General features: G+C 41.1%; 1 protein-coding gene across 1 annotated transcript in view; it reads right to left on the reverse strand.

Annotated features, from left to right (window-relative positions):
- Positions 1-25,469, reverse strand: part of zranb3 (zinc finger, RAN-binding domain containing 3) — a 202,725-nt gene that overhangs the window by 124,542 nt on the left and 52,714 nt on the right. The window contains exon 9 of the mRNA XM_084315238.1: positions 16,902-17,021. Coding sequence (XP_084171364.1) covers positions 16,902-17,021 — 120 coding nt within the window. The remainder of the gene's footprint in view (positions 1-16,901; positions 17,022-25,469) is intronic.

Consider the following 25,469-nt stretch of genomic DNA (forward strand, 5'->3'; position numbering starts at 1 on the left):
TTTGATAGCCTATCAGTGAGCTGGATGCAATCCTACCTAGAGGGGAGAGAACAGATGGTAGAGGTAAACAGTACTCTATCCCCCCCCCTCACAGTGAGCTGTGGTGTTCCACAAGGAAGCATACTAGGACCGCTACTCTTCCTAATTTATGCAAATGACATGTCGTCAGCCTGTGACTGCAATTTGTTCCTGTTTGCGGACGACTCAGCCCTGCTGGTCTCTGACAAGAACAAATTGCAGGTTGAAAAAACCCTCAGCACGGAACTAGGCAAAATCTGCATATGGCTCGCTGATAACAAACTATCATTACACATGGGCAAAACAGAGTCCATTCTCTTCGGTTCAAATAACAAACTCAGCAAGACCGACGGATTCTCAGTTACAGTGGGTGACAATATTGTCACAAGGAAAGACGAAATTACCTACCTGGGTTCCATCCTAGAGGCAAATCTTTCCTGTGACAAAATGGCATCCAATGTAATAAAAAAAGTCAACCAACGAACTAGATTCTTGTACCGGATCTCCTCTCTGGTAAACAAGAATACCCTGAAGACTCTGGCAGGAGCACTCATTCAAGGGTACTATGACTATGCGTGCACCTCATGGTACCAAAGCACCTCAAAGGCGCTTAAAACAAAATTACAAACATCACAAAACAAACTGGTCAGACTACTGCTTGACCTGAACCCCAGAACCCACCTCACCCCTGCCCACTTTGCCAACCTAGGATGGCTTAGAGTAGACGACAGAGTACAGCAACTTGCAATGGGCCTGGTCTACAAGATACACTATACGACCGGGGTGCCCATGTACATGTCAAAATACTTCCCAAAGGTCAGTGAATACCACAACCACTACACCAGAGGAAGCTCAACAAATCATGTGAAACCCAGATTCGGCTCAAACAAGGGACTAAACACGTTTCGCAATTATGCCACAACAATGTGGAACGCCCTACCCAAAGCTGTAAAGGAATGTGAATCCCTGCCCACATTCAAAACCGCTCTTAAAGAGCACCTACGGGAGGCTGCAATTCGAAACTGGCCACCGTAAATGCCCAAAACCCCCACCACCTCCTAATAGACAGTCTCCTCCCCACCGCATGTATATATTCCCTCCCCGCCGTATGTATATTTCCCTCCCACCCCCTCCTAATGTACAGTCCCCTCCCCATCATATGTATATACTCTGTCAGGATCTAGGGGTAACAGTACTGTATATTTGAATACAAATGTATCAGTACTAAATACCTATATGTCCCTATGCCATAAATGTCATGTATGTTGTGTATGTCATAAATGTCTATATGAATTGAAAATGGGGGACCCTGATGGAAACAAGACAAACGTCTTTCTCAGGTCTGCATCCCCTTAACAATTGTATGTATTGAGCCGTACTGTATTGTACCCATTCTGCAATCTGTTAAATAAAGTTTTCATTCATTCATTCATTCATAGCATTAAACCGTTTTTCATTATAAAAGGAACAGGTTGTTTGCCCTGATCTCCTTTCCATTGATGAATCTGCAAAGCTACTACTACAGTCCAGATATAGATTGTATGAGCAGGTTGAGAAGGCTGGATGTCTGTTGGCTCATCAAATATGTCAAGCAGCCGCATCAAGACTTATAGAGGAAATTCTTACTGACCAACAAGAAGTTAATAAGGTATTTGAATCTTTCTATATAAATCTCCATACCTCAGAGTCCAAAGGTGACCCCTCATTAATGAGTGAATTTCTAGATAAACTGAAAATATATAAACTGCTATAAGGTCAGTCTGGATGAGTCTTTCTCCCTTGAGGACTTAACACAAGCAATTAAAAGCATGCAAAGCTCTAAACCCAGGCCCCGATGGGTTTACTTCTTCAAAGCCTTTTCAGAATGAATGTCTCTAGTGCTGCTTGAGGCATTTAAAAAAAGCCTTAGAGGCAAAGGCCCTTTTTCCCACCTTTAATCCAGCATCTATATCAGTTCTATTAAAGGAAGGTAAAGACCCTAAGGAACCAGGTTCGTACAGGTCTGTCAGCCTTTTAGACGTGGATGCCAAACTATGAACTAAGATGCTTGCCAAATGATTGGAAAATGTTCTCCCGCCAATTATATCACCGGAACAGACTGGGTTTGTAAAAAATTTGGGGAATGTGAGTGTTAATTCAGGTCCTACTATCTACAGGCTTTCTGATGTCTGTTCCGAGCTGCTATTGTACATCCCATGTGTTGTATCGAGTGAACTGACTGAGGCTGCGGTTACATTAAAGGCAAAACTATTTAGTTTCATTTCACTTTTCAGAACGTTGTGTATTGGCAGGCAAGTTAGACCTTGTTTATCTCGTGTATGCGCAGGGCCGCCGCAAGGGGCGTGCGAGAGGTGCGGTCGCACAGGGCCTCGCACCTAGGAGGCCTCGCGGAAAAAAAATATATATATATTATCTTTTATTTAAATTTTTTATATATAAAAAAATAGAATGTTAACTTTCCATCACAGACCTAAAATCTAGTTTTGCTTACATACTTATATATTTCACATTAGACACATTTGTAGAATACTCAATGTCATGGAGCGGCACTGCAGTCTGCAGATATACGGTACCCTACTCTTGGGATTCGGAAAAGTGCATTACCGGCCAGATCCTGGTAGTGGCGCTGTCTCGATAATGCAGGTTTCCCTGTTGCAGACCGGATGTAACTTTTTTTCCACTCTGGGCTACTTTTTCTGTTAGCCTGAAGCTATAGCGTCACCAGATCGCATGGAATACTTATTGCGACGCTGAATCCAGTATGCAGTAAAGGAATATAGCATCAGCCAATGGACATATCGATCTACCAGATGGCGATCAATAACTGGGAAATCCTTTTTGGAATCCAACCGGCCACAGGTAAGAGCGATTTGACGTCAATTACAGCTTGATCAGGCCTTGCTCTCATAGCCAAGCCTCTGGTCAGCGTATGATGCTGCAATAACGAATGCCGTTATTGGTAATCAATAATCAGAAACTACTTCCCCCGCCCCTTTCATGCATTCATGGTGGAACATGATATCGATCATATGCATTTAGATTTTTAACTCTAGCTTGTGTATGGCCGAAACGCCAATCTATTTAACGTTATTAGCTTAGCACCCTGTAACTAGCTTTGCAGGAATTAGCCTAGACCATTCTAGTATAACGTTCATATTCACGACGCTATAAAATGGGAACGTATTGATGATTTTTTTTTCTTTATGGCATATTGAAGGGAAGGTTTATACTGATAATTGACAATGACAATGGACACATAGCAATAATATAAAATATAGATTTAGCTCTACAAACAACCTCACGCACAGTTAAACCTTGTTATGAGAAGCTGGCCTTATAGAGTGAGATTAGACGGATCCCAGTGGCCACGAAAGTGGCAAAAATAAGTATTCATTAATTAATTAATAAAAACATTTCGCACAGCCAGGGCCTCGCATTTAAATTTCGCACAGGGCCTCACATTTCTCCCAGACGGCACTGTGTATGCGCGGGAGGTATTTGTCGTGTGCACAAGCCAGACAGAGAGAGAGAGAGCACAGAGCGTGCGTGTGTATAAGTATAATAATGCAGGACCTGTCTCGCAGAGGTCTTTAATTGGCATGCAACGACACTCAATGTTAGTGTGTGTGTGCCTAAAAGCACAGCAGAGAATTATGGCATCATTAACCGAACTCAGCCCAACGTTTAGTACAATACGCAGGTGCGTGGGCTCATGCTGTCTATAGCGCGATAAAAGGACATATAATAAGCGCCTTTGTATTGTAAGTAACCGTTGCATTTGTACTGTGTTCATTCAATAAGTATAGTTTGGCGTGAGAGGGATGAGGAGTTGTGATGATGATCCCAAGATAATAAATCCTGTTTCTAAAGAGAACCGACCTGTGTCCGTGTCGTTGGGGAGAGAGCTACAGCCTATACAGGTCTATCGGTCTTCGGAACCTTCATTTTGGGAGAAATAAATAATACGTTTAATAATAAGTAAGACAACAACGTTTAACGAATTCCATATAAATCGATAGTTTATTATCCGTGGCCTGCCGTGTGTTTTTGACTTAAGTCTAATCATTAATCTGGACCTTCAGAGCAGTTTGTTTCAACATTGGCTATAGGCTTCTAATTTAATTGAATAGGCTAAACTTCGTTTTAAACTTCTTGAATTCACATTTCTTTAGTTTGCAATAATGCAACTGCAAGCCAATGTTCCGAGACATAATACCTTTTATTGGTTAGGTTTAACGGGAGTATTTAACGCTTGGACATTCCAGCTGGCTAAAGTGATATTACCATCCTGTATAGGGTTGATATTAGGAGTCATCATAATCAGACTTTATAGAGTGAAATAGGACATCATGAACAATGTGAGAGCACAATAACACACATAAACACATCACATACCTCCCCATCCTCCCGCCAAAATTAAGCTTATATAATAATAATAATAATAATAATAATAATAATAATAATAATAATAATAATAATAATAATAATAATAATAATAATAATAATAATAATAATAATAATAATAATAATAATAATAATAATAATAATAATAGAAGTATTGTAATAATAATTTAAAAGATAATAGGCTATCTTCAGTCAGCCTTAATTTAGGCTATGGTCTTAGGGCTGCATTTAAAGAGGAAAAATCAAGCATAGTTTATATTAATAAGAGAACAATTAATTTATTTTAATTCTTATTTATTTACTCTTCCCCCCCCCCCCCCCCCCCCCCTCCATGCATTGCTCACTAGTGCCCTCCCCTAGCGTATTTTACATCTTGAGCAATAATATTTGCGTCTTGTTCTAGCAGCTTCTGTGATAGCATCATCTGTCATATCAAGGGCACGCGGACGGCGGTGTCTACTGCGCATGGGCGTTGGGCGTGAGCGGCTCCGTATCTGGCTTGCGCATATTACATGGCACTGTTGCCGGCGAGTTTTCAAAATGAAAACCCCTTTGAGCGTTGCCGCTAGGAAAACGAAATTGCCTGCCAAAACGGCGTTGCCTTTTAACTTGGACATGCAAACGAAATAATTCGAAAATGAAACGTTGTAAGTGTAACCATGGCCTGAGAGGGCACTTTAGGTTATGTATATAACCCCAGTTCCCTGAAGAAAGGGAAGGAGATACAACACAATTGGGCCTCATCCAGCCCCTGGTGCTCAATAAAGAGTGGCTTCAGAATAAAGGCTTTGTCTAAGTGGCATATGTTGACAGAGAGGAGACGGGGCCTCTTCTGGTGTAATTTAATCTTTAGCCGGTAACATATGAGCGTGATACCCCATACCTATGTGTTGTTGCATCTCATTCCCTTCCTTCAGGGGACAGGGATTATATACATAACCTAAAGATTTGAATTGGAAAGTCTGTTGTTTTGTTTTTAAGATATTTTTGAGTGCATTTTCTATTGACAGGACAGTTCGGAAATTGGGAGAGAGAGAGAGAGATGGCGAGGACATGCATCACATGTACATGCATCACATGTCCTGGGCCGGATTCAAACCCAGGACGTTGCAATTACGCTACAAGCGTATTATACATGGCGCGCCACTGGGGCGCCCTGGAATGACTGTTCTGTGGGCAAAGACGGTCAACATTGGGCCACAAGAATTAGCACACAGATGTTTGGTTAGTTGCCATACAAAACTCCTACAGATGTTTGGTAGGTTGCCATACAAAACTCCTACAGATGTTTGGTTAATTGCCATACAAAACTCCTACAGATGTTTGGTTAATTGCCATACAAAACTCTTACAGATGTTTGGTTAATTGCCATACAAAACTCCTACAGATGTTTGGTTACCGGTAGTTGCCATACAAAACTCCTACAGATGTTTGGTTAGTTGCCATACAAAACTCCTACAGATGTTTGGTTAGTTGCCATACAAAACTCCTACAGATGTTTGGTTAGTTGACATACAAAACCCCTACAGCAAACTACGGCAAGAAGCCAGTGTATGTGATATCACAAGATCCTAAAAGGTGTCTCTCTCTCTCTGATGCTCTCACCTCAGCTGCTTCACATAGCATGTTTGCTCATAATCCCGTTTTAGCCTGCTTTCTGTTAATTGGGATGGCAAATGTGCAAGTGGGAGGTGTTGCCACACGCCACTGTCAAATCCACACCTCCCCAAGACACACACACACCTCAAGCAGCTGCCACTGATTTGTGAAAGCGATTCACCCGTGACGACTGACGACTTGGGGAAGTTAGGTGTCTTTAGTTCAGGCTCAATACTATTTTTAGTATTCTGTTGTCCTTTTACTTGCAACATACTTTACTTTAAGTACAACATTTGATGTAGTTGCTGTCCATTATGAACTGTGTCCATCATCGATGGTGGGATGTGTTTCTTCTAAGAGGCTAAATGCATACAGAGTAGGTGTTCCCTGATTGGTCTTACCTGAGTAGGTGTTGGCTATATTTGCCTGGAAAATGTTCTTTGTTCTTTATTTTTTACCTGATGGTCTGAGGACATTATACTTTAAATAAAGTCTATTGCCAGTAAAAGAACAGTGTGCAGGAGTTGTATTCTCATACTTAACCTTATAAGCCCTAGCCCTCCCTGAAAATCTTCCTAAAAATACATACCTAAGTAAATGGAAGATTGCTCCACTTCTACAAGGTCCATTTGCATGTTCTTGGTATCTAGGGACATCTATGGATCTCAGGGAATGTATTCCCAGTGTCAGAAATATTGTGTCTGTTACTAGGCTTGAGTAAATTGTAATGAACCAAAGGAGAATATAAATTATATATATATACAGTATATATATCAGTATATATATTTTTCTTTGCATCTTTGACGATGAATAACACCATGCTAAAATTGACCAGACATGAAAATTGCCACTGAACTCATTCAGCACCTTCTTGAGATCACATGTACACAAAATCTAAGCAAATGAATAAAGGGAAGATGATTAAACAGAAGGTTTTGTAGATACAGTACTGAATTCTGCCATCCGGACACATGCAATTTGAAATATGATTATAGAATATAGAATATCAGGCCCTTATTATAGCCAAGTCACACATCTATGGATCAGGCCAAATCTCCCCTTTCCAATGGCAGAGTTCAATCTGGATTTAGTATCACCAGGCGTGCAGCAAAAACCGTGAATGAAATCTACTGTAAATACAGTTACTTGTTTATAATGTAATTTCTTTCATCAGATTGAAACGCCGTTTTTTGCTAGACGTTCCCAGAAAGGTAGAGAAACGAACTGTGTTTTAATTTATGCCAATAACGTTCAGGTTTGTGGGAGATAATCCAGAAAAATAAGAGAAATAAAAAAGTTAATCTAGAAGTCAGATGATTGACAGGGGCTGGCGTGAGCTGGGAAGTGTAGTTATTTTTTTTATTCGAAAGCCCATCCAAATCCCTGGGTCTCCTCTCAAAAGACTACTCAAAGTTAGGTTGCGCCAAATCCTCGCGTCAATCCTCGCCTTTTTCCGACTAGATTTCTATAACTAATATTTCACTAATAAGACATAAAACCATTGGTAAACAAACGTAGTGCTGAAAATATACACTTTGACTGCTGTTTTGACACGGTTAGGGTCTTTACTCTTGGCTACATTTGAGGAGAAAAAAACACAACATTAATTCATACAGTCTGTAGAGATGGATTTATGGCGTGATGTCATTGTCGGTCCGGTACCGGACAGCTCGGGCTTAAGAGGTTAAGGACATTTTCTCCTACGCACTCATTTATAAGAAACTGAAGATGTGCATGTGCATGTGGGGAGTTAATTGTGATGTAAATAGTGAGCGTGGCCATAGACCGCCCTCTTGGCTGAGCTTCACCCACCAGCACGCCTCTTGTTTGCAATAACCATCTAATCCTAATGTTACTCAGTTGCACTTTGAGAAATCTTAACGTGATTTACAGACTTTTAGCTGGGCAGTCAGAGTTTCGGTTTTGAATTGTGGACTACCTAACGTAAACGCTAGTGTTTTCTAATGGAAACAACTTGTGTATGCATCAATCTCAATGAAAACCATAAACTGCAAGAAAGCACTTGTGACTCACACACATCCTGAAAAGGCCACAAGAGACGACATAAAACTAGGGATGCCCCGATCGATCGGCCACCGATCGTTATCGGCCGATAATCAGTATAAATATGCGATCGGTGATCGGTGATAATGCTTTATTTTCGCCGATCGTCAAAACCGATCTCATTCGCTGAGTTCTGTCTCAGACACCGGGAGCTGCACTCACTCCCACACAGTGGTGCAGCGTCTGCTCCCTCGTCTGCTCCCTCCAGCCCCTCCCGCGCGCATGTAAACACGGGTCTAGTCTAGTGGGACGGGAGGACGGCGTCTCCCTGAGTTAACGTTAGCTACCGTTACAAAATGACCCAGTCAACCATTCACTTCCAGTCCAATACATGATGAGGCATTGTCTAACCGAACGGTATCTAGCCGGCCAGCTACCGATAGCTCCTGACATCAACAAACGCTCCAGCAAGTCTAGTAGAGACGTGTATGATACCTCAGCTGTAGCTCACGTTAGCTGACGCCAGCTCACTGTTCAAAACGAAATGTCCCACTGAACTAAATAGTTCACCGAGGCGCTGTATCAACGTTATATAGCCGGCCAGCAGTGGCCACAGATAGCTCCTGATATCAATGTTTTATAACACTCATTCGATGCGTATTCGAGCTGAGGGCATGTTGTTGAATATGATCAATAGGGTCTAGCTGCAGCTCCGGAGAATCCTGGCCGTAGCTGCAGGCTACTTGAGTATAGGGTCCAGCTGCAGCTCCGGAGAATCCTGGCCGTAGCTGGAGGCTACTAGAGTACACACAGACAGTGGAGCTTGTTGCGTGGTGGCGATGTCTCGCAGATAATAAAAGTACAAGTCTAATTATATAATATATATATTTTATAAAAAAATAAATAAAAAATTATATAAAATCATTTTTAATTTTTTTTAATCAAAAACGATCGGTATCGGATCGGTATCGGCCGATATGGCTCACGACGATCGGTGATCGGTGGCAAAAAACGTGATCGGGGCATCCCTACATAAAACGTATGTGTACATGCCATACATGCTTCCTTCATTGGGGGGGGGGGGCATATTTATTACCAACTATAGTATAAGTATAAGTCTTTATCGGTCATCAGATTAACATGTGCTCCAACGAGCACCCATTCTAGTTTTAGTATTCTGATGCTGCCGTGTCACAAGTACAGAATTGAATAAATGTAGCAGTATGTAATAAGTACATCTGGTGGTGTGACTCAATAACTTAGTCATGGACAGGGGTGTAAAAAGTACCCAGAAATTATACTTACGGTAAGTGAAAGTATGGGTACCGTCTCAAAATCGTACTCAGGTAAAAATCAGAGTATCTGGCTAAAAACACACTTGAGTAAAAGTAAAAAAGTTTCTACTTTTAAATGCACTAAAAAGTAAAAACTTTTTTTCTGACTGTCTATTATTCTGATAGCAGGTGTTTGTTTAATCAAAGATCCCCCCTTACTAGTCTTGCACAAGGACCAATCAGCATGGGTGGGTTAATTTTCCATTGATGGGGATTTGATTGGCTGTTTTTAAATAAAGTTGTTGGACCTGCAAGATTTGCACTTTGTAGGTCTGCATTTTAAATGTAAGGAGTAAAAAGTATGTTTTTATTCCTCTGAAATGTAATTGAGTAAAAGTACAAGTATACAAACCTAATAATACTCAAGTAAAGTACAAACCCCCCAAAACAGTACTTAAGTATTGTAACAAAGTACAATTACTCAAGTACTTTACACCCCTGGTCATGGACACAGCGGGACACAGTCAGTGGTGTGACTCAATAACATAGTATGTAACGTTTTTAAATAAATACATTTTCTATTAAGAGTACAGTTTTATTTATTTGTATTACTATTTTTTGTACTTTGTATATTGCTTGATGATTGTTGATGACTATTGATGACGACTATGTGTATACACTGTAAATGAGGGTTGCCCCTCAGTGTACATTTTTTTGTGAAAATAAAGAACAAATTAATGAATAGCTGCTACAGAGCAAGAGGAAATATAAATAAATTAATTGATTCTGACCCCTGGGAATTGCCACCGTTTAACAGACGATAAAGAACTCCGAGCACCACAGTTAGAACAGCCGAAACCCGATCAATGGTTCACCGTCGACTAAAAACACACTACTTCAATCAATATCTGAAATGAAATACAAACAACATTCTTACTGTCTTATACTATCATGCACTCTTCCTACTGTACTAATATGTCTTTACTAATATGTCTTTACTACTTCTATGCACTCATCACTGCAGCATAGCGGTACACAAAAACCACGGTTCGGTACATACCTCGGTTTTGAAGTCACGGTTCGGTACAGGTTTTCGGTACATTGAGGGAAGGTTTGGCTTTCCATGTTCCACTCAGGGGTGATGTAGTGTGCAGTAACTAATTGTACTTGTAGGGCTGTCAACGAATATATATATTTTTTTATTATTATCTTTTCCCCCCTTCTTTTTCCGTTTTTCTCCCCTCCCAATGTTAGTCGTTATGCCAATTCCCAATCCCCTTCCTGGTCGTTGCGCACTCTACCCCCTACCGTCGGTCTGGGAGGGCGGAGAATATCACATGCTTCCTCCGACACATGTGTACCCAGCCCACCACTTCTTTTCACCTGGCAGCGCGGACTCTCACTGGGAGAGTGTAACGTGTGGAAGGTCACACTACCTCCCTCAACTAATATTCTATATTGAAATTAATAAGCGATTTATTAAATAAATAAAAATAATAATTACATTAGATTGTGAAAAAAAACAGCCCCCGGTGGGCGGTTGTTAGTGGTTAACATACCGTTGCATTCGTTCGGTACACAGCCATACTGAACCTTAGGTCCAGTACTCAAACGGTTTGGTACGGATACGTGTACCTTTACACCCCTACTGCAGCACCCAAGTTTCAGCACTGTTTGATGAACATTGTTACTCAGTTGTACCCTTCCTGCTGACATGCCTTTTGTGTTTTGTCTTAGTACATTTATCATGTCTATTTTATTTCTATTCTATTTGATTCTATTATTATTTGTATTTTTTGCACAATGGCCACCTTCATTTCACTATATGTCTTGTGTATGTATGTGATGAATAAACCTCTTGAATCTGTCATACAGAACCTGTAAGCTTTGGATAAAAGCGTCAGCTAAATGACAAAATGTAAATGTAAATGTAAATTAGTAGCATCTGAAACTCTTATTCTTCTTCCTTTTGCCCATGGTAGAACGTTATTTATGATTTTGTATGAAAACTGTATGATTGAATTGCTTCCATGTGGCAAATAAAACTCTGAATCTGAATCTTAAAATGGGTCAAGAAAGAGAGAAAGATGGGAGACGTGAACTTTTTACAAAAACTATCCAACGGTGATACATGTAAACACGGCTATTCTTACAAGATCATCTTTCAGCGGTTGAGAGCGCAGTGTGCCGGGTGTCGCGGCCTCACACAGCACCGCCTGTGGATCTCACCACCTCACAGATGACAGGGCATAAAGACGCAGCAGCATCCCCTGGGTGGTTATTACTCAGCGTTGTAAAATATTAAATAAATGTTTAGTTTTTTCTTATATTTGAGAAGCCTAATAATAGGGACTTTCATAATTTTCATATTTGTGCCTGTTTTACAAGGAAACATATAAACGTTTCATACTCCTTGCTGTACAGTATCAGTAGCACTGATAATGGGAGCTTACATTAGACGTTAATATTATATAGTGTCTCTGCGGCAAGGTTTGCAACAAAGTTGCTGACCAGGTAGGATGTGCTACATCTCACTATTCAGCCGAATGTGCTCTCTGGCATTGGTGCACTTACATTAAACATGAATTGTTTTGCACCGCTGTGTTTTACGCAGATATACCGGTAGTTATTCTGCAATTACACATGCAGTATTCTGTTGGCCTATTATTGTTTTTCCCAGATAGAGCCAGCAAAGCAGATTGGTATGTGGAGAGGAAATATATTCCTGGATTTGCATAATCCCTTCATATCATGGCACATCCCGTCTTCACAATTCAACTCACAGCAATGAATGCTCTTGAGGCTACGACTGACGACATATTTAACATGAAAAAAGGGTTATTGATTTAGGAACAATGAGATGTCTGCCTAGCAAGCCAGCCTTTTTGTCAAATCAGCTCATATTCACTATTTTATTCACATATTTATTAACCATAGCATAGGCAAAGTTATTGACAGAAAGGCTTCCTAGCATAAAGTTAGCTTTCTGGGTCATTGTCACTGCCAACAGTCAAGTGGTGACAGACTAAGGTGGCACAGAGGGACTACAATGAAAGTCAGCAGTGAGCAAAGCATAAATAACACATTTCTTTATATTTTAATGTTGGAAATATAAATAAATGGCAAATTTTTTTTCTTTGGCAAGTGACCATGGTATAAGCAGAATAATCCACTTGTATTCAACAATAATCAACCGTTTAACCGTCGGTAGTGTGATAGTAAAGGGTTAACCTTCTGTAGTGTGGCAGTGAAAGGGTTAACCGGCTGTTGTGTGGCAGTGAAAGGGTTAACCTTCTGTGTATTGTCGCAGTGAAAGGGTTAACCGTTTGGTAGTGCGGCAGTGAAATGGTTAACCTAGTGCTGCAGTGAAAAAGTTAAAACCATTCACAGCACACCTACAAGTTGATTAACCCTTACTTGTAATGAGCATCCTCCCCCCACCACGCTGTCTGGTCCTTTTACCTTCTTGAATTTCAGGTCATACTTTTTTCTCTGAGATCAGCAAATGTGACTGTTGTCACATTTATATATATATAATTATATATATTTAAAGAAAAGAAAACTCCTTCAATGGCAACCAGATAATCAATGAATGTAGACCCGTCTTCGAACTGAGACTGACCTTTATTTGTCAGAACGTGTACTGTAGCTACACCCAGCCAGTAAAAGTGTCTATATGGGATTCTGCTTTTAATTGACGTTTTATAGTATTTGTAAAAATTTTTAACAAATGCATTTTTCCGAAATCGTATTAGTTCTGACGGTCATATGGTTTGCGCTATCAATTATCTAAATGACACACTAAAAGAGGTTAGTCCCTAGGGGCACCCCAGTGGCGCACCACGTATACGCTCAGCATAACCGCATCGAATACGGCCCAGGACATGTGCTGCATGTCCCCATCTCTCTCTCTCCCCATTTCCAAACTGTCCTATCTACAAGAAAGCAGAAAGAAATGCCATACAAAAATAAAAATAAAAAGAAAACGTTAGTCCTCATGATTCCACACAGCAAGTTTGGTGAGCATCAGGTGAACAGACTTAGTAGGGACTTAGTACTGGAGGAAAAAAAGTAGGGCCTTTTTCATGTACTTGACAAATGTGTTGGCCATCAGTTTCATGACTGTATGACTAAAGGCCCTCCCATAGTCGAGGATCATACACGGAGCAGACTCCCGCGGGCTCAAAGCTGACCCAAAGGGTACTCAAAGCAGACCCAACGCAGAGTCCAAGTGCGAAGCTCCTATTTTCTGACGCGCGGACGTCCGCGGCGCCCACTTGGTGTCAAACAAACTGGCGCGAGGTGTAAACTGGTGTAAACTGGCGCGAGACATGTAGGAAATTGGTCCGCGGAGATCCGCTCGACTATGAAAGCTCAAAGAGTCCAGTGGACCTCCGCAGAGTCCAGTCCGTGTACAGTCCGCTCGACTATGGGAGCACCTTAACAGATCAGGACATACACAAATTATGAAAATGTTAAGTTTGGCCTGATGATGGCGCTAGAAAAAAGGTCATGGGATCACCAAGATCAATAGAACAAAAAAAATAAAACATAAAACAAAATTTGACAACAATCAAAATAGTCAAAGGCCAGTTACAAAAGCACTCCATACACACCACAGGAGTGATGCATTAGGCTACAGCAAAGGGTTCCACACAGTACCAAAGTAAACAAAATGGTCTCTAGGTGCCCTGAACAGTGGTAGTCAAACTGAACGGTTCAGAATCTTTACAAAGACCATTCCATCCCTAGTGAACAGCAGTATCTCCATTCAAAAGAATCACCCCTGGCTACCTTTCTGAGAAATAACCTGCATGCCAACGTAACCTCTCACTGTAGACCTCTCCGGCTGCTCGCGAGTCTCTAGAATCTCCTGCAGCTATAGGGAAATTAATGGACTATTAATAGATCGCTCCTAGCTCCGTCTGTGGTTCACGCAGCTGTGGTCCTGTGAACAAAGCCTTCTAATGTACATGTCTCTCTCTGATAAGGCAGGGGATTTTGAATCTTAAGTGGCAGTTTAGAAAAAGGAGAAATTGCACTGCCAAAACTAGATTGGGTCACCCGACACGTTAGCAATTTGGCTTTTAGAAATTGGAACGTTAACCAAACACAAAATATTTAGGTTAAAAGTAGGGATGTCCTATATTATCGGCCTACCGATATTATCGGCCGATATTGGCATTAAAATGTGATATCGGAAATTATCGGTATCGGCTAAAAAATAAAAAAATAAAAAGTATATATATATTTTTTTTAGTGCTGTCAAACGATTAAAATATTTAACTCGATTAATCGCATGATTGTCCATAGTTAACTCGCGATTAATCGCAAATTAATCGCATTTTTATTTTTAATTTCTTTTTTACCTTAAACAGATCTTTTTCAAGTTCCAAGTTTTAATACTCTTATCAACATGCGAGTCAACAAATGCTTGCTTTGTGCAGCCATTTAACACAAAAGGATGACCCTCATGCATTGCAAATTTGCATCAAATTCAAAACAGAGTGCACAAAATAACTTAAAAGAAAATAATAATTTAAAACAATGAATAAAGTGTGCATGAAATAATAGGGGAAAGAAAACGTTAGGAACTTGTTACATTCACACACACAAGGGCTGATTAATCACACACCCCCCTCTCTCCCTCACACACACACTCTCCCAGTTCTTTTTCTCTTTTGCCCCTTCCTCATCTCTCTCACCCCCCTCTCTCTCTATATCTCACACTCACACACACACACACACACACACACACACACACACACACACACACACACACACACACACACACACACTTCAGAAACAAACATAGTATCAATGAGAGCATCAATAATACACCTGAGTGAAGTCTAGTAAAAAAAAAAAAAATTTTTTTTTTTTTTTTTTTAGTTAATCTTGAGTTAAAAAAATTAGTGGCATTAATAGAATCGGGAGTTAACGCGATATTAACGCGATATATTTGACAGCCTTAATTTTTTTACATTTATTTAACCTTTATTTACCCAGGCAAGCAAGTAAGAACAAATTCTCATTTTATGTATTGTCAAAAGTATGCATAATATTGTGTTAATTCCACGACAAGAGATATGTAATGTTAATTACCTGAAATGATTACGTTTTTTGGGGGGCGTTTAACACCATCATCCCCTCCAAGCTGATCACCAAGCTCCACGACTTTGGCATCGACCCCTCCCTCTACAACTGGATACTGCAGCATGTCAGACTGGACAGCCTCAAGTCCTCCACTCTCATCCTGAAAACTGGTGTACCGCAGGGCTGCGTGCTGAGCCCTCTTCTCTACTCCCTCTTCACCCACGACTGCAAACCGGTGCATGGCTCAAACACCATTGTCAAGTTTGTAGACGACACCACTGTGGTGGGACTAGTCAGCAAGGAGGTCCAGTACCTAGCTCAGTGGTGTGCTAATAACAACCTGGCCCTCAACACCAAAAAAACTAAGGAGATAGTGGTGGACTCCAGGGAAAATTAAACAGGCACGCACAGCCCCATCCACATCAATGGAGAGGAGGTTGAGCGGGTCTGTAGTTTCAAATTCCTGGGAGTCCACATCTCTGAGGACCTGTCCTGGACCACCAACACCTCGACCCTGGTCAAGAAGGCCCACAAGCGCCTCTTTTTCCTGAGGAAGTTGGCCAAATTCCACCTATCCCCTCGTACTAGCAAACTTTTATCGCTGTACGATTGAGAGCATCCTCACCACCTGCATCTCAGTCTTGGTAATGCCCAACGCATTACCAAGACCCCACTCATCCCATCTCATCAATCTATGAGAAGTGGTGCTCACGGAGAACAAGCTCCCACTCAACTTGAAATCTGCAAGCACTCTATGGACCTTTAAGGCCATGCTTAAAACCCACCTTTTCACCATAAACAATCCATGTCAGTTTTTGTATTGTAGTATGTCTGGTGTATTATGTCTGTTCTCTATCTGCTTGGTTGGACTGCATGTATTTTTTCTGTTTTCGTATTGTTCCTGTCTTTTTTGTTTCTCTTTCTTTCCCGGGATGCCCCCCGGGCCGATGTAACTATTGGTTGAGGGGCGCAATATAAATAAATGTATCATATCATATCAAAGACGCTTCTCACCCCAACCATGGACTGTTCACCCGCCTGCGGGGTACTCACTCTGGGGCACGCTACCGCAGTACCGCAGCCTCCCAGGCAGAACCAACAGGACCACGAATAGTTTCTTCCCCTCAGCTGTCAGACTTCTGAATCAAAACTCTACTTAGCCCACTGCACCTCACTGTATACCTGTGTATATAGCCATAGCTTATGTAGACTTTATTTGAATGATTTATTTTAATTATAATTTTTTATTCTCACCATTGCACATTGTGCTAACCATTGCACTTTACTGTACAGTTTTATTTATATGTGTCTTATATTGCAACTGACTGTTGATTGTCACTTCTTGGTTGGACGTACAGTACACAATCTCGTTGCACTGTTGTACTGCACAATGACAATAAAGTGAATCGAATCGAATCTAAAATACAAAATGACTGGTAAACAGGAAAGGAAAAGACCCTTAATTTATGCCATAGGCAGGGAAAATGCACCGCGAGATGTCCATACCTTGGCTTCAATAACAGCTTCGGTGCAGGCCTGCAGCATGGTGAGGTGGTGGGCGAACACAAGGAACTTCAGCTGCTCCGTCTCCAGCATCATCTTAATGTAGTCCTTCACTGCTCCTGCCTGGACAAAAAAAACAATAAAAAAGAAAACACACACACACACGCACGCACGCACGCGCACACACACACACACACACGCGCACGCACACACACACACACACACACACGTATATAGATTTACTACCCATGTTGTAGCTGTTTTGAGTTTCACTTTCAATTGTTAGCTGTGAGAGCCGTTTTTAGAATAGAAATGAATTGAAGATAAGCTGGCAACCTGCTCAAGTGGTTAGTGGTTAATACTTTTTGGCTAGTGCGGATAGTGCTTAGTGGATAGTGGATAGTGCTTAGTGGATAGTGGTTAGTGGATAGTGCTTAGTGGATAGTGGATAGTGGATAGTGCTTAGTAGTGGATAGTGGATAGTGGATAGTGAATAGTGGATAGTGCTTAGTGTGGATAGTGGATAGTGCTTAGTGTGGATAGTGGATAGTGGATAGTGCTTAGTGGATACTGCAGACAGGCAGCCAATATTTACAGTACCAGCATTTGTCTGTGGCTGGTATTCATTTGAAGCTGTTAAAAAGGCACTACTAATAAGATTACAACATTAATGAGAATAAGAGACACCCCCCATAGGGGCGTCACGATTCATTGACTGAAACAAATAAATATATGTGAATATATATGAAAATAATAATAATGAATGCTTCAAAACATTTCATTGGCAGTAAATGTTCCAAAGCCTTTCATCTGATGGAAGTACAAAAAAATATTAATAGAAATATATATATAAAAGAAATAGGGATGGGTGAGTCATTGACTACTCGCCGTTTCAACTGAACTCGAGTTGAGAGAACTTTGTATTTTATTTTGGTTACCACCAAATACCCCCCCCCCCCCCCCCCCCCCATTTGAAAAGCTCACAGGATCGACATAAACCATGCAGATTCTGGATTCAAAATGGATCATTCTGCAGGTATGTTAAAGGTTAAGGACTCTGTATCGGTATTTGTGCATCGCTGATATTGAATGTTTAGAATGTTCCTTTGAGGTAACAGTACAGTAGTAAGAGTTAGACAAGAGTTGTAACAGGCAGGGTAAAAGAAACAGCTGGTTACAGTCGAGTTAGATTCTGGGCTGACGACAGCATGCATGAAGCATCTAAGAATAGGACCAGGTCTCTATGGTGACGAGGAGTATTCCTGTTCTTGACGCTTCAGCAGCAAACAGACCCTTGATCTTGATGTGAAAACCAGCCCTGAATGTTCACACACCCTGCTACCTGCCAACCTGTGCACCCATCACACCTGCTCCGAAGAGAGAGAGAGAGAGAGAGAGAGAGAGAGAGAGAGAGAGAGAGAGAGAGAGAGAGAGAGAGAGAGAGAGAGAGAGAGAGAGAGAGAGAGAGAGAGAGAGAGAGAGAGAGAGAGAGAGAGAGAGAGAGAGAGAGAGAGAGAGAGAGAGAGAGAACTCTGGTTTCGGAGTAGGTACATGATAATTAGCCAACACGCCCCATAATGCAGCATGCGCCAGGCGAGGCGACCGCTCTGTTCCGAGAGGTCCTCATTACCGACGCCTCAACTTCAGCCTCCGTCTCTTCTGCCCGGCTTTAATTAGTGCACACAAATTTCGGCGCAGTCTCTGAAGCCTGTTAGCGTCTCTTTAAAGTACGGCATCAGAGACAGTCCTCCCTGGGTGATTAGGAACAGATGCTTGGCAGGAAAATGATATAACCCAACCAACCGGCAGGCAGACAGGCAGGCAGACACACTTCAACGGTGACATAGATGTATGAATCTATCATACCGGTACCTCACAGGCTCCACCTCCGACAGTGAAGTGTGTCTGAATCTGAAAATCGACATGAGGAAATTATTGGTTGGATTGGCATTATTGATGGTGTGTTGGGGGGGGGGGGGGGGGGGGGGGGGGGGGGTCCAGCGTTAGGCTAAACCGAGCAGAAGTCCAATCAGCAAACAATGCCAAGCGCACAGACATCTGAGCCCAGAGGCTTGCTGCTCACCGACCAATGATTGCACTGCATGGTAATCTCCGGCATTCCTTAACCTCAGGGGGAGCCAACGGGCTAATTGAGAGGAACACGCACACATTTAACCTCTTATCCATTGGGCAAACATCAGGCTAGTTTTGCATAAAACATCATTGGCTACAAAAACGTACAAAATTATTTTCACCGTCAGAGGTGACTGGTCCGTTCAGGGCCAGGCGAAACCAGACGTGGTAGCTCCTGGTTGAAACTCGACGCTCGTTGGTTGTTTGGTCTTGTAACCCGAGATTGGAAGCACATAATAGGTTGAGTAGGGTGTCAACAGTGGCCATTTTAGCTTTCCAAGAATGTGTTGGTTGATCGGCAATAACACAGCCTGAAGCCGACAGACGAGGGCGAAGTGCCGCAACGTGCACAACGTGCCGTCCGATGCTTAACAGGTTAACTCATTCCCCGCCAACAACGTGTTTACTCGTTATTGGGAGCCGACGCTTGAACGCCAAGGAGTATACTCGTTATTTGATCGTTTTTCCTTTTATTCGATATATGTATTCATTATTCATCCAGGGACCTTGGTGTTACCATAGAGAATGAGTCTGAGGTTGCCAAAGTGCAATACCGGCCGCATCCAGCTAGACGGCGGTATAAAGCACCCTTTGTAACCTTGTATCTTGGCCTGTGGAACGGCCAAATGTCTCCGGTTTCACTTTTCCTTGTCGGGCGAGGCAAGCGGTTCTCCCGGTTCCATTGAAGCGCGTCAAATATCCCGGATCCATATGTTGTGGTGACTTATGTCGTGGACCAAATGGACATTGGATGTACCAGATGGCGATCAAACAATTGGAATATTATTTTTGGAATACTCCCGATCACAGGTAAGGACGATCTGACGTAAATTTTAGCTTGATCCTGCAATGCTTTTATACCAATCGGGCTGATAAGGGTTTTTAGTAGGGATGTCCGATATTATCGGCCGATATTGGCATTAAAATGTGATATAGGAAATTATCGGTTTTCAAAAAAAATATTAATTTTTTTACATTTATTTAACCTTTATTTACCCAGGCAAGCAAGTAAGAACACATTCTGATTTTATTTATTGTCAAAAGTATGCATAATGTTGTTGTGTTAATTCCACGACAAGAGATATGTAATGTTAATTACCTGAAATTATTCTGTTTGGGGGGGGGGGGGGGGGGCCTGAATATATCGGTATCGGTTGATATCGGTATCGGAAATTAAGAGTTGGACAATATCGGTATATCGGATATCGGTAAAAAAGCCAATATCGAACATCCCTAGTTTTTAGCGTTCAATGCGAATGCCGTTACTGACAATCAAATAATCAGAAACGACCCCCCCCCTTCATGCATTCATGATGGAACATCGGAATAATAGCGTGTACAGGCAAGAAATGGCAACGTCTATAGTGGAATTGACGTATAGGCAGTGTTAATTTTGTTGACTAAATTGATGACGAAAGATCTTCGTCAATGAAGGTTTTTTTCATGACGACAACGAGACGTGATGTCACGTTATTGAAGACCACGTGACGCCAACGCCACTAAATAGTTAATTACATATCGTTGACCACAATTGAGGACACAAAAATGTAGTTTACAAAAACCATGACGAATTCTCTCTTAATTTATGTTGACTAAAACAAGATGAGACAAAATTATTATAACTTTTAGAATAAGTCACGTTAACATACGTGAGGCTAAAAACGTGTCCCAGGTCTCTCGTGACTACAGCTTATACCAATAACCATGAACGGAATCTGCTACTCTCTCAACACTCCTGCGGCAGCCGAACAGTTCTACCAAAATAACATAGCATTTAAGACGACGGAGGCTGAGAGGATGGCTATTATTGCCAGAAGAGCTAATAGCTAATAGCCTGGGAGTCGGGACCTATATCCCAGACACAGACTTGCTCTCTTTCATCTGTGTACACCCACTACTATCAACATTACACATGGATACAACAAGGACAAGACCACGTTCACTTAAAAAGGTAATGTTGGTTGAAAAGAAAAGAAACGGACGAGTACTAACACAGAGATTGACCCCGCTATAAGTTATGAATCCCTTTAGCGCTTGAAGTGCACTAAAACGTCGTAATGACTTTTAATTTTCCATATAATGTTGGGTACATGCTCAGTAGAGTTAGAACGCTCCCAGTCTTAGGGGCTGTGATATTTTGTTACCACACTTTATGCACATAGAAGTGCGGTGGCAGGGTCGCTAAGCTAATGTTATTAGCCGAATGCTCTGATGGGGGCCGCCATTTTAAGTGACGTCAGCGATCTACGGTACGACTCGAGGGACAAAAGGGAATGTGTGTGTGAAATTTGTACAGTAGGTCCCAGTAAGAATTGCAATCAGTGTGTACTGTGTATTTACACTATCCTAATGTTCCATTGTTGGTTAAAGAAAAAAGCAATTTAAATCAGAATATGTTCCATTCCATGTCTGACTATTTCTGAATCTATTGACCATTTCAAGGAATGTTTGGTTACTATTGGGCTTCTAGCCTTCTACTGAACTTATTGTGAATCAGCTGATAGGGTTTGGGCTGGACTATACTTAATAAATAGGATTGCATTATTTACAATATAAAAATATAAAATGCCTTTTTTTCATTAGCGAAAACTAGACAAAAATCATCAGTTTTCTGCGACTAAATCTAGACAAAAACAAAAAAGACAAAATCGGGACTAACACTGACTAAGACTAAAATGCTCAGACATTTAGTTGACTAAAACTGACTAAACGAAAAATAAATGCAGATGACTAAATATGATGAAAACGAAAAAGGAGCACTTGACACATGACAGACTAAAACTAAAATGAAAATAGCTGCCAAAATTAACACTGCGTATAGGCTATAACTCAGCATTTCGGGAATTACCCTAGACCGCTCTCATACCATTCACCACGGTATAACACGGGAACATATGGATGGAACATTTTATTCTTTTTGACATATTGAACGATAGATAGGTGATGTCAAATGGGCCATAGTATTGTATCCATAGCTAGAATATAGTCATAGCTCTACAAACAAGGTGACGCACTCCTATCTTTTAAAGCGTGGCAGTGCTAGAGCGGGGCCCGACTAATTCCCGGCGGTCAATGAGTTAAAGATGACAGGCAGTAGACCCACAGCTAAAGAGATTGGTTTTATCGGGTATCACAGTGGCTAAAAAGCTGATAGCATCACGATGGTTCCAACCGGAAAAAATTTGCCGAAAGGTCTGGATTATTACATATCTCGATGTGATCTATCAAGAAATATCTACAGCAAGAATTTTGGGTCTCAATGAATCCAAAATGACATTGTGGTTAGAAGTGGTGGAGAAAATAAAAGCTAGCATATAATGGTAATGTCTGGTTAGGAGCGAGGTAAAATGGATGGATTATCCAATGGGGGGTCCGGAAGGGGGGGGTACAAGCTGGAGCATATGTGTGTAGGTTTTTAGATAACAGGTATTAAGGGTATATCCTATATAAGACAATTAACTAAAATGTGATTTCATTGGATGTGCACTGACAAATAATGCTTGTATATCTTTTTTTTTTTTTATTATTGCAAAACAGAAATGATTAAAAGTCAGTACTCAACACACAATGCATAATGAAACTAACAGTCAAGGTGGCTAAAATTACATGCAAGTACAGAAACAAGACAAAAAAAAAGTCTATAATAATATTTTACCGTATACAGTGTATATCCAACGAAATTAACAATTATACAAATGCCTTATACAGGATTTACCCCTAATACCTATTTTCTAAAACCCTACACACATATGCTCCAGCTCGAACCCCCCCCTCCCGGACCCCTCCTTGGATAGTACCTCCATTATCCCTCACTCCTAACCAGACACTACCATTATAAGCTAGCTTTTATTCTCTCCACCACTTCTAACCACATTGACATTTTGGATTCGTTGAGACCCAGAATTCTTGCTGTAGATATGTCTTGATAAATCACATCGAGATATGTAAGAGACCAAACTTTCCGGCACATTTTTTCCGGTTGAAACCAGCGTGATGCGATCAGTTTTTTAGCTACTGTGATACCCGATAAAACCAATCTCTTTAGCTGTGGATTTACTGCAAACTCAAAAACATCATTCAAAAGCAATACAGAGGTGTGTACTGGTATATTCCAAGATACGAGTTTTGATAATTGATGGGTCACATCTTTCCAGAATGCCTTAACTGGTGGGCAGTCCCAATACATGTGCATAAATGTCCCTTCGTCTCCATTTGTACATTGGGAGCATTTTGAGTCTTGTTTCAGGCCCATTCTGTTCAGTCTTATAGGAGTCAAGTATGTCCTGTGAATATAGTTAAGATTGATTTGTTGATGGTCCGGGTTCCTTGATGTAAGACGGACATTTGCCCATGCTTCTTGCCAATCAAAGTCACTTTCCAGGTCTGGTATATCCCTCCTCCAGACAGTGTCTAGTTGGAGGGTTTCATACGAGGACGTTGCTTGTATATCTTATCGTGTGTTGTCATGTTTGTTTATGTGTTTGTTTAAAAAAAATACAAAAATAAAATACAAAAAAAAACTCAGCATTTCGGGATTTACCCTAGACCGCTCTCAAACCATACTTATATTCACCACGGTATAACACGGGAACATATGGATGGAACATTTTATTCTTTTTGACATGTTGAACGATAGATAGGTGATGTCAAATGGGCCATAGTATTGTATCCATAGCTAGAATATAGTCATAGCTCTACAAACAAGGTGACGCACTCCTATCTTTTAAAGCGTGGCAGTGCTAGAGCGGGGCCCGACTAATTCCCGGCGGTCAATGAGTTAAAGATGACAGGCGATCGGAGGAGAGCTATATCTCCAGCGTGAACATGTCGATGACTAATCTAATTCTAGTTAATGAGTTATAGTGGAAGTATTATTAGTTCCAAACAATGTGAATGATTGTAATGTTGCGACGTGTTTTCACCGTAAAACTACATCCAACTCTCTCTACATTATCACTCTATTACCCAGCCTGGCTCACGAGGCCAGTATTCAGTTGTTGAACACTACGTACAAAGCTGATATTGAATAGGGATAGTAACAGTGCCTGTTGGATTTATGCTAAGGGCCCACATACTGTCTGCATCAGGCAATGTTCTTACTCTTACACTGAACTGTAATTATCTTTCTCTGTGAAAATCACTTCCAACGTGAGTGTGTTTCCATGGCGACATCACCGGGATGTGATGAGTCCACGTGCCATATGATAAACATTGGTTATGGGTGTACACTTTGTCTAAGTGCTTTGGCGGGTGACCATTAGGCTCTGTTACCATGGCAATAATCTCCCTGGAGATCTAATTGAGCACCGGGCCAAGTGTTTTGACCATCAAATGATGCTGCGCCAACACTTCATGAAACCTGGCAGATTCTTTTTTAAGATTTCGTTTTTGGGGCCACTTTCATGGTGGTAAGAGTCCTGGACAATAGACTTTAATTTGCCCGTGGCCAGAGACAGTGTGGAGGTTAAAAAACACAACCGGCTTTGCATCAACCCAAGACTGTACCCATTATTTATTTGCTAGTTTATGTACTGCAGTGTTCCCACAGACATTGCAAAATGAAATTCAAGGACATTTAAGTACTTTTCCAAGCACTATTTTTACATTTTCAAGGATGTCACTCGAAAGATACAATTCACTTGTAAATGCAGTTTTTTAAGCATCTTCTTGGCCTGCTTGCCAGCTAGAGCAAGCTAGAGCATCACGCGCGAAGAAATTAGGAAAAGCAGTTGGAGTGCGCGAGACAGCGACTTGTCAGATTTGATTAAAACAGAAAAAATAAATCTTGATTCATAACCATTTCATCATGGAAGAACAAAACATTCAATGTGAATGGTTGATTTGAATGTCAAGGACTTTTTAAGCACCTTGTTAAAAAAATCAAGGAATTCCAGGCCTCAACTTTTTTTGGTAATAAATCAAGCACTTTAAGCACTTCAAGGACCTTGTGCAAACCCTGGTACTGACAGGACATTATGCTGATATCTCTTTAAATACTATACATACATGTCTATTATGTCTCTCTATGGCATCAGTAGACAAATGCTTCGTCTCCACTGGCCAGGGTTTATCCGTGCTGTGGCCTGTCTGGCACACAGTGAATGTCTCCACTGTCTTGAAAACCTGGCTGGTAATCAAACACAGTTATAGCGATAATAACTATTTGAAATGGCGATACTAGCTCTGGGGAATTACACCATGGTTTATGGTAAAATCGCTAACCCTTACATCCCTATGTGTGACTAGGAAGGATATGTAAGAAGACTAATTTCAATTGCCTTGTATGAATTCTCAATAACGTACTGTTCTAACAAAACGCTTGTGTGGGTGCTAGGGATCCACTGGGTCAACCTGTTGTTGAATACAGCTATACAGATGGCTCTCTACCACTAGGTCAACCTGTTGTTGAATACAGCTATACAGATGGCTCTCTACCAC

Source organism: Notolepis coatsorum, assembly GCF_963971535.1.
Source record: "Notolepis coatsorum genome assembly, chromosome: 1".
NCBI classification, from domain to species: Eukaryota; Metazoa; Chordata; class Actinopteri; order Aulopiformes; family Paralepididae; genus Notolepis; species Notolepis coatsorum.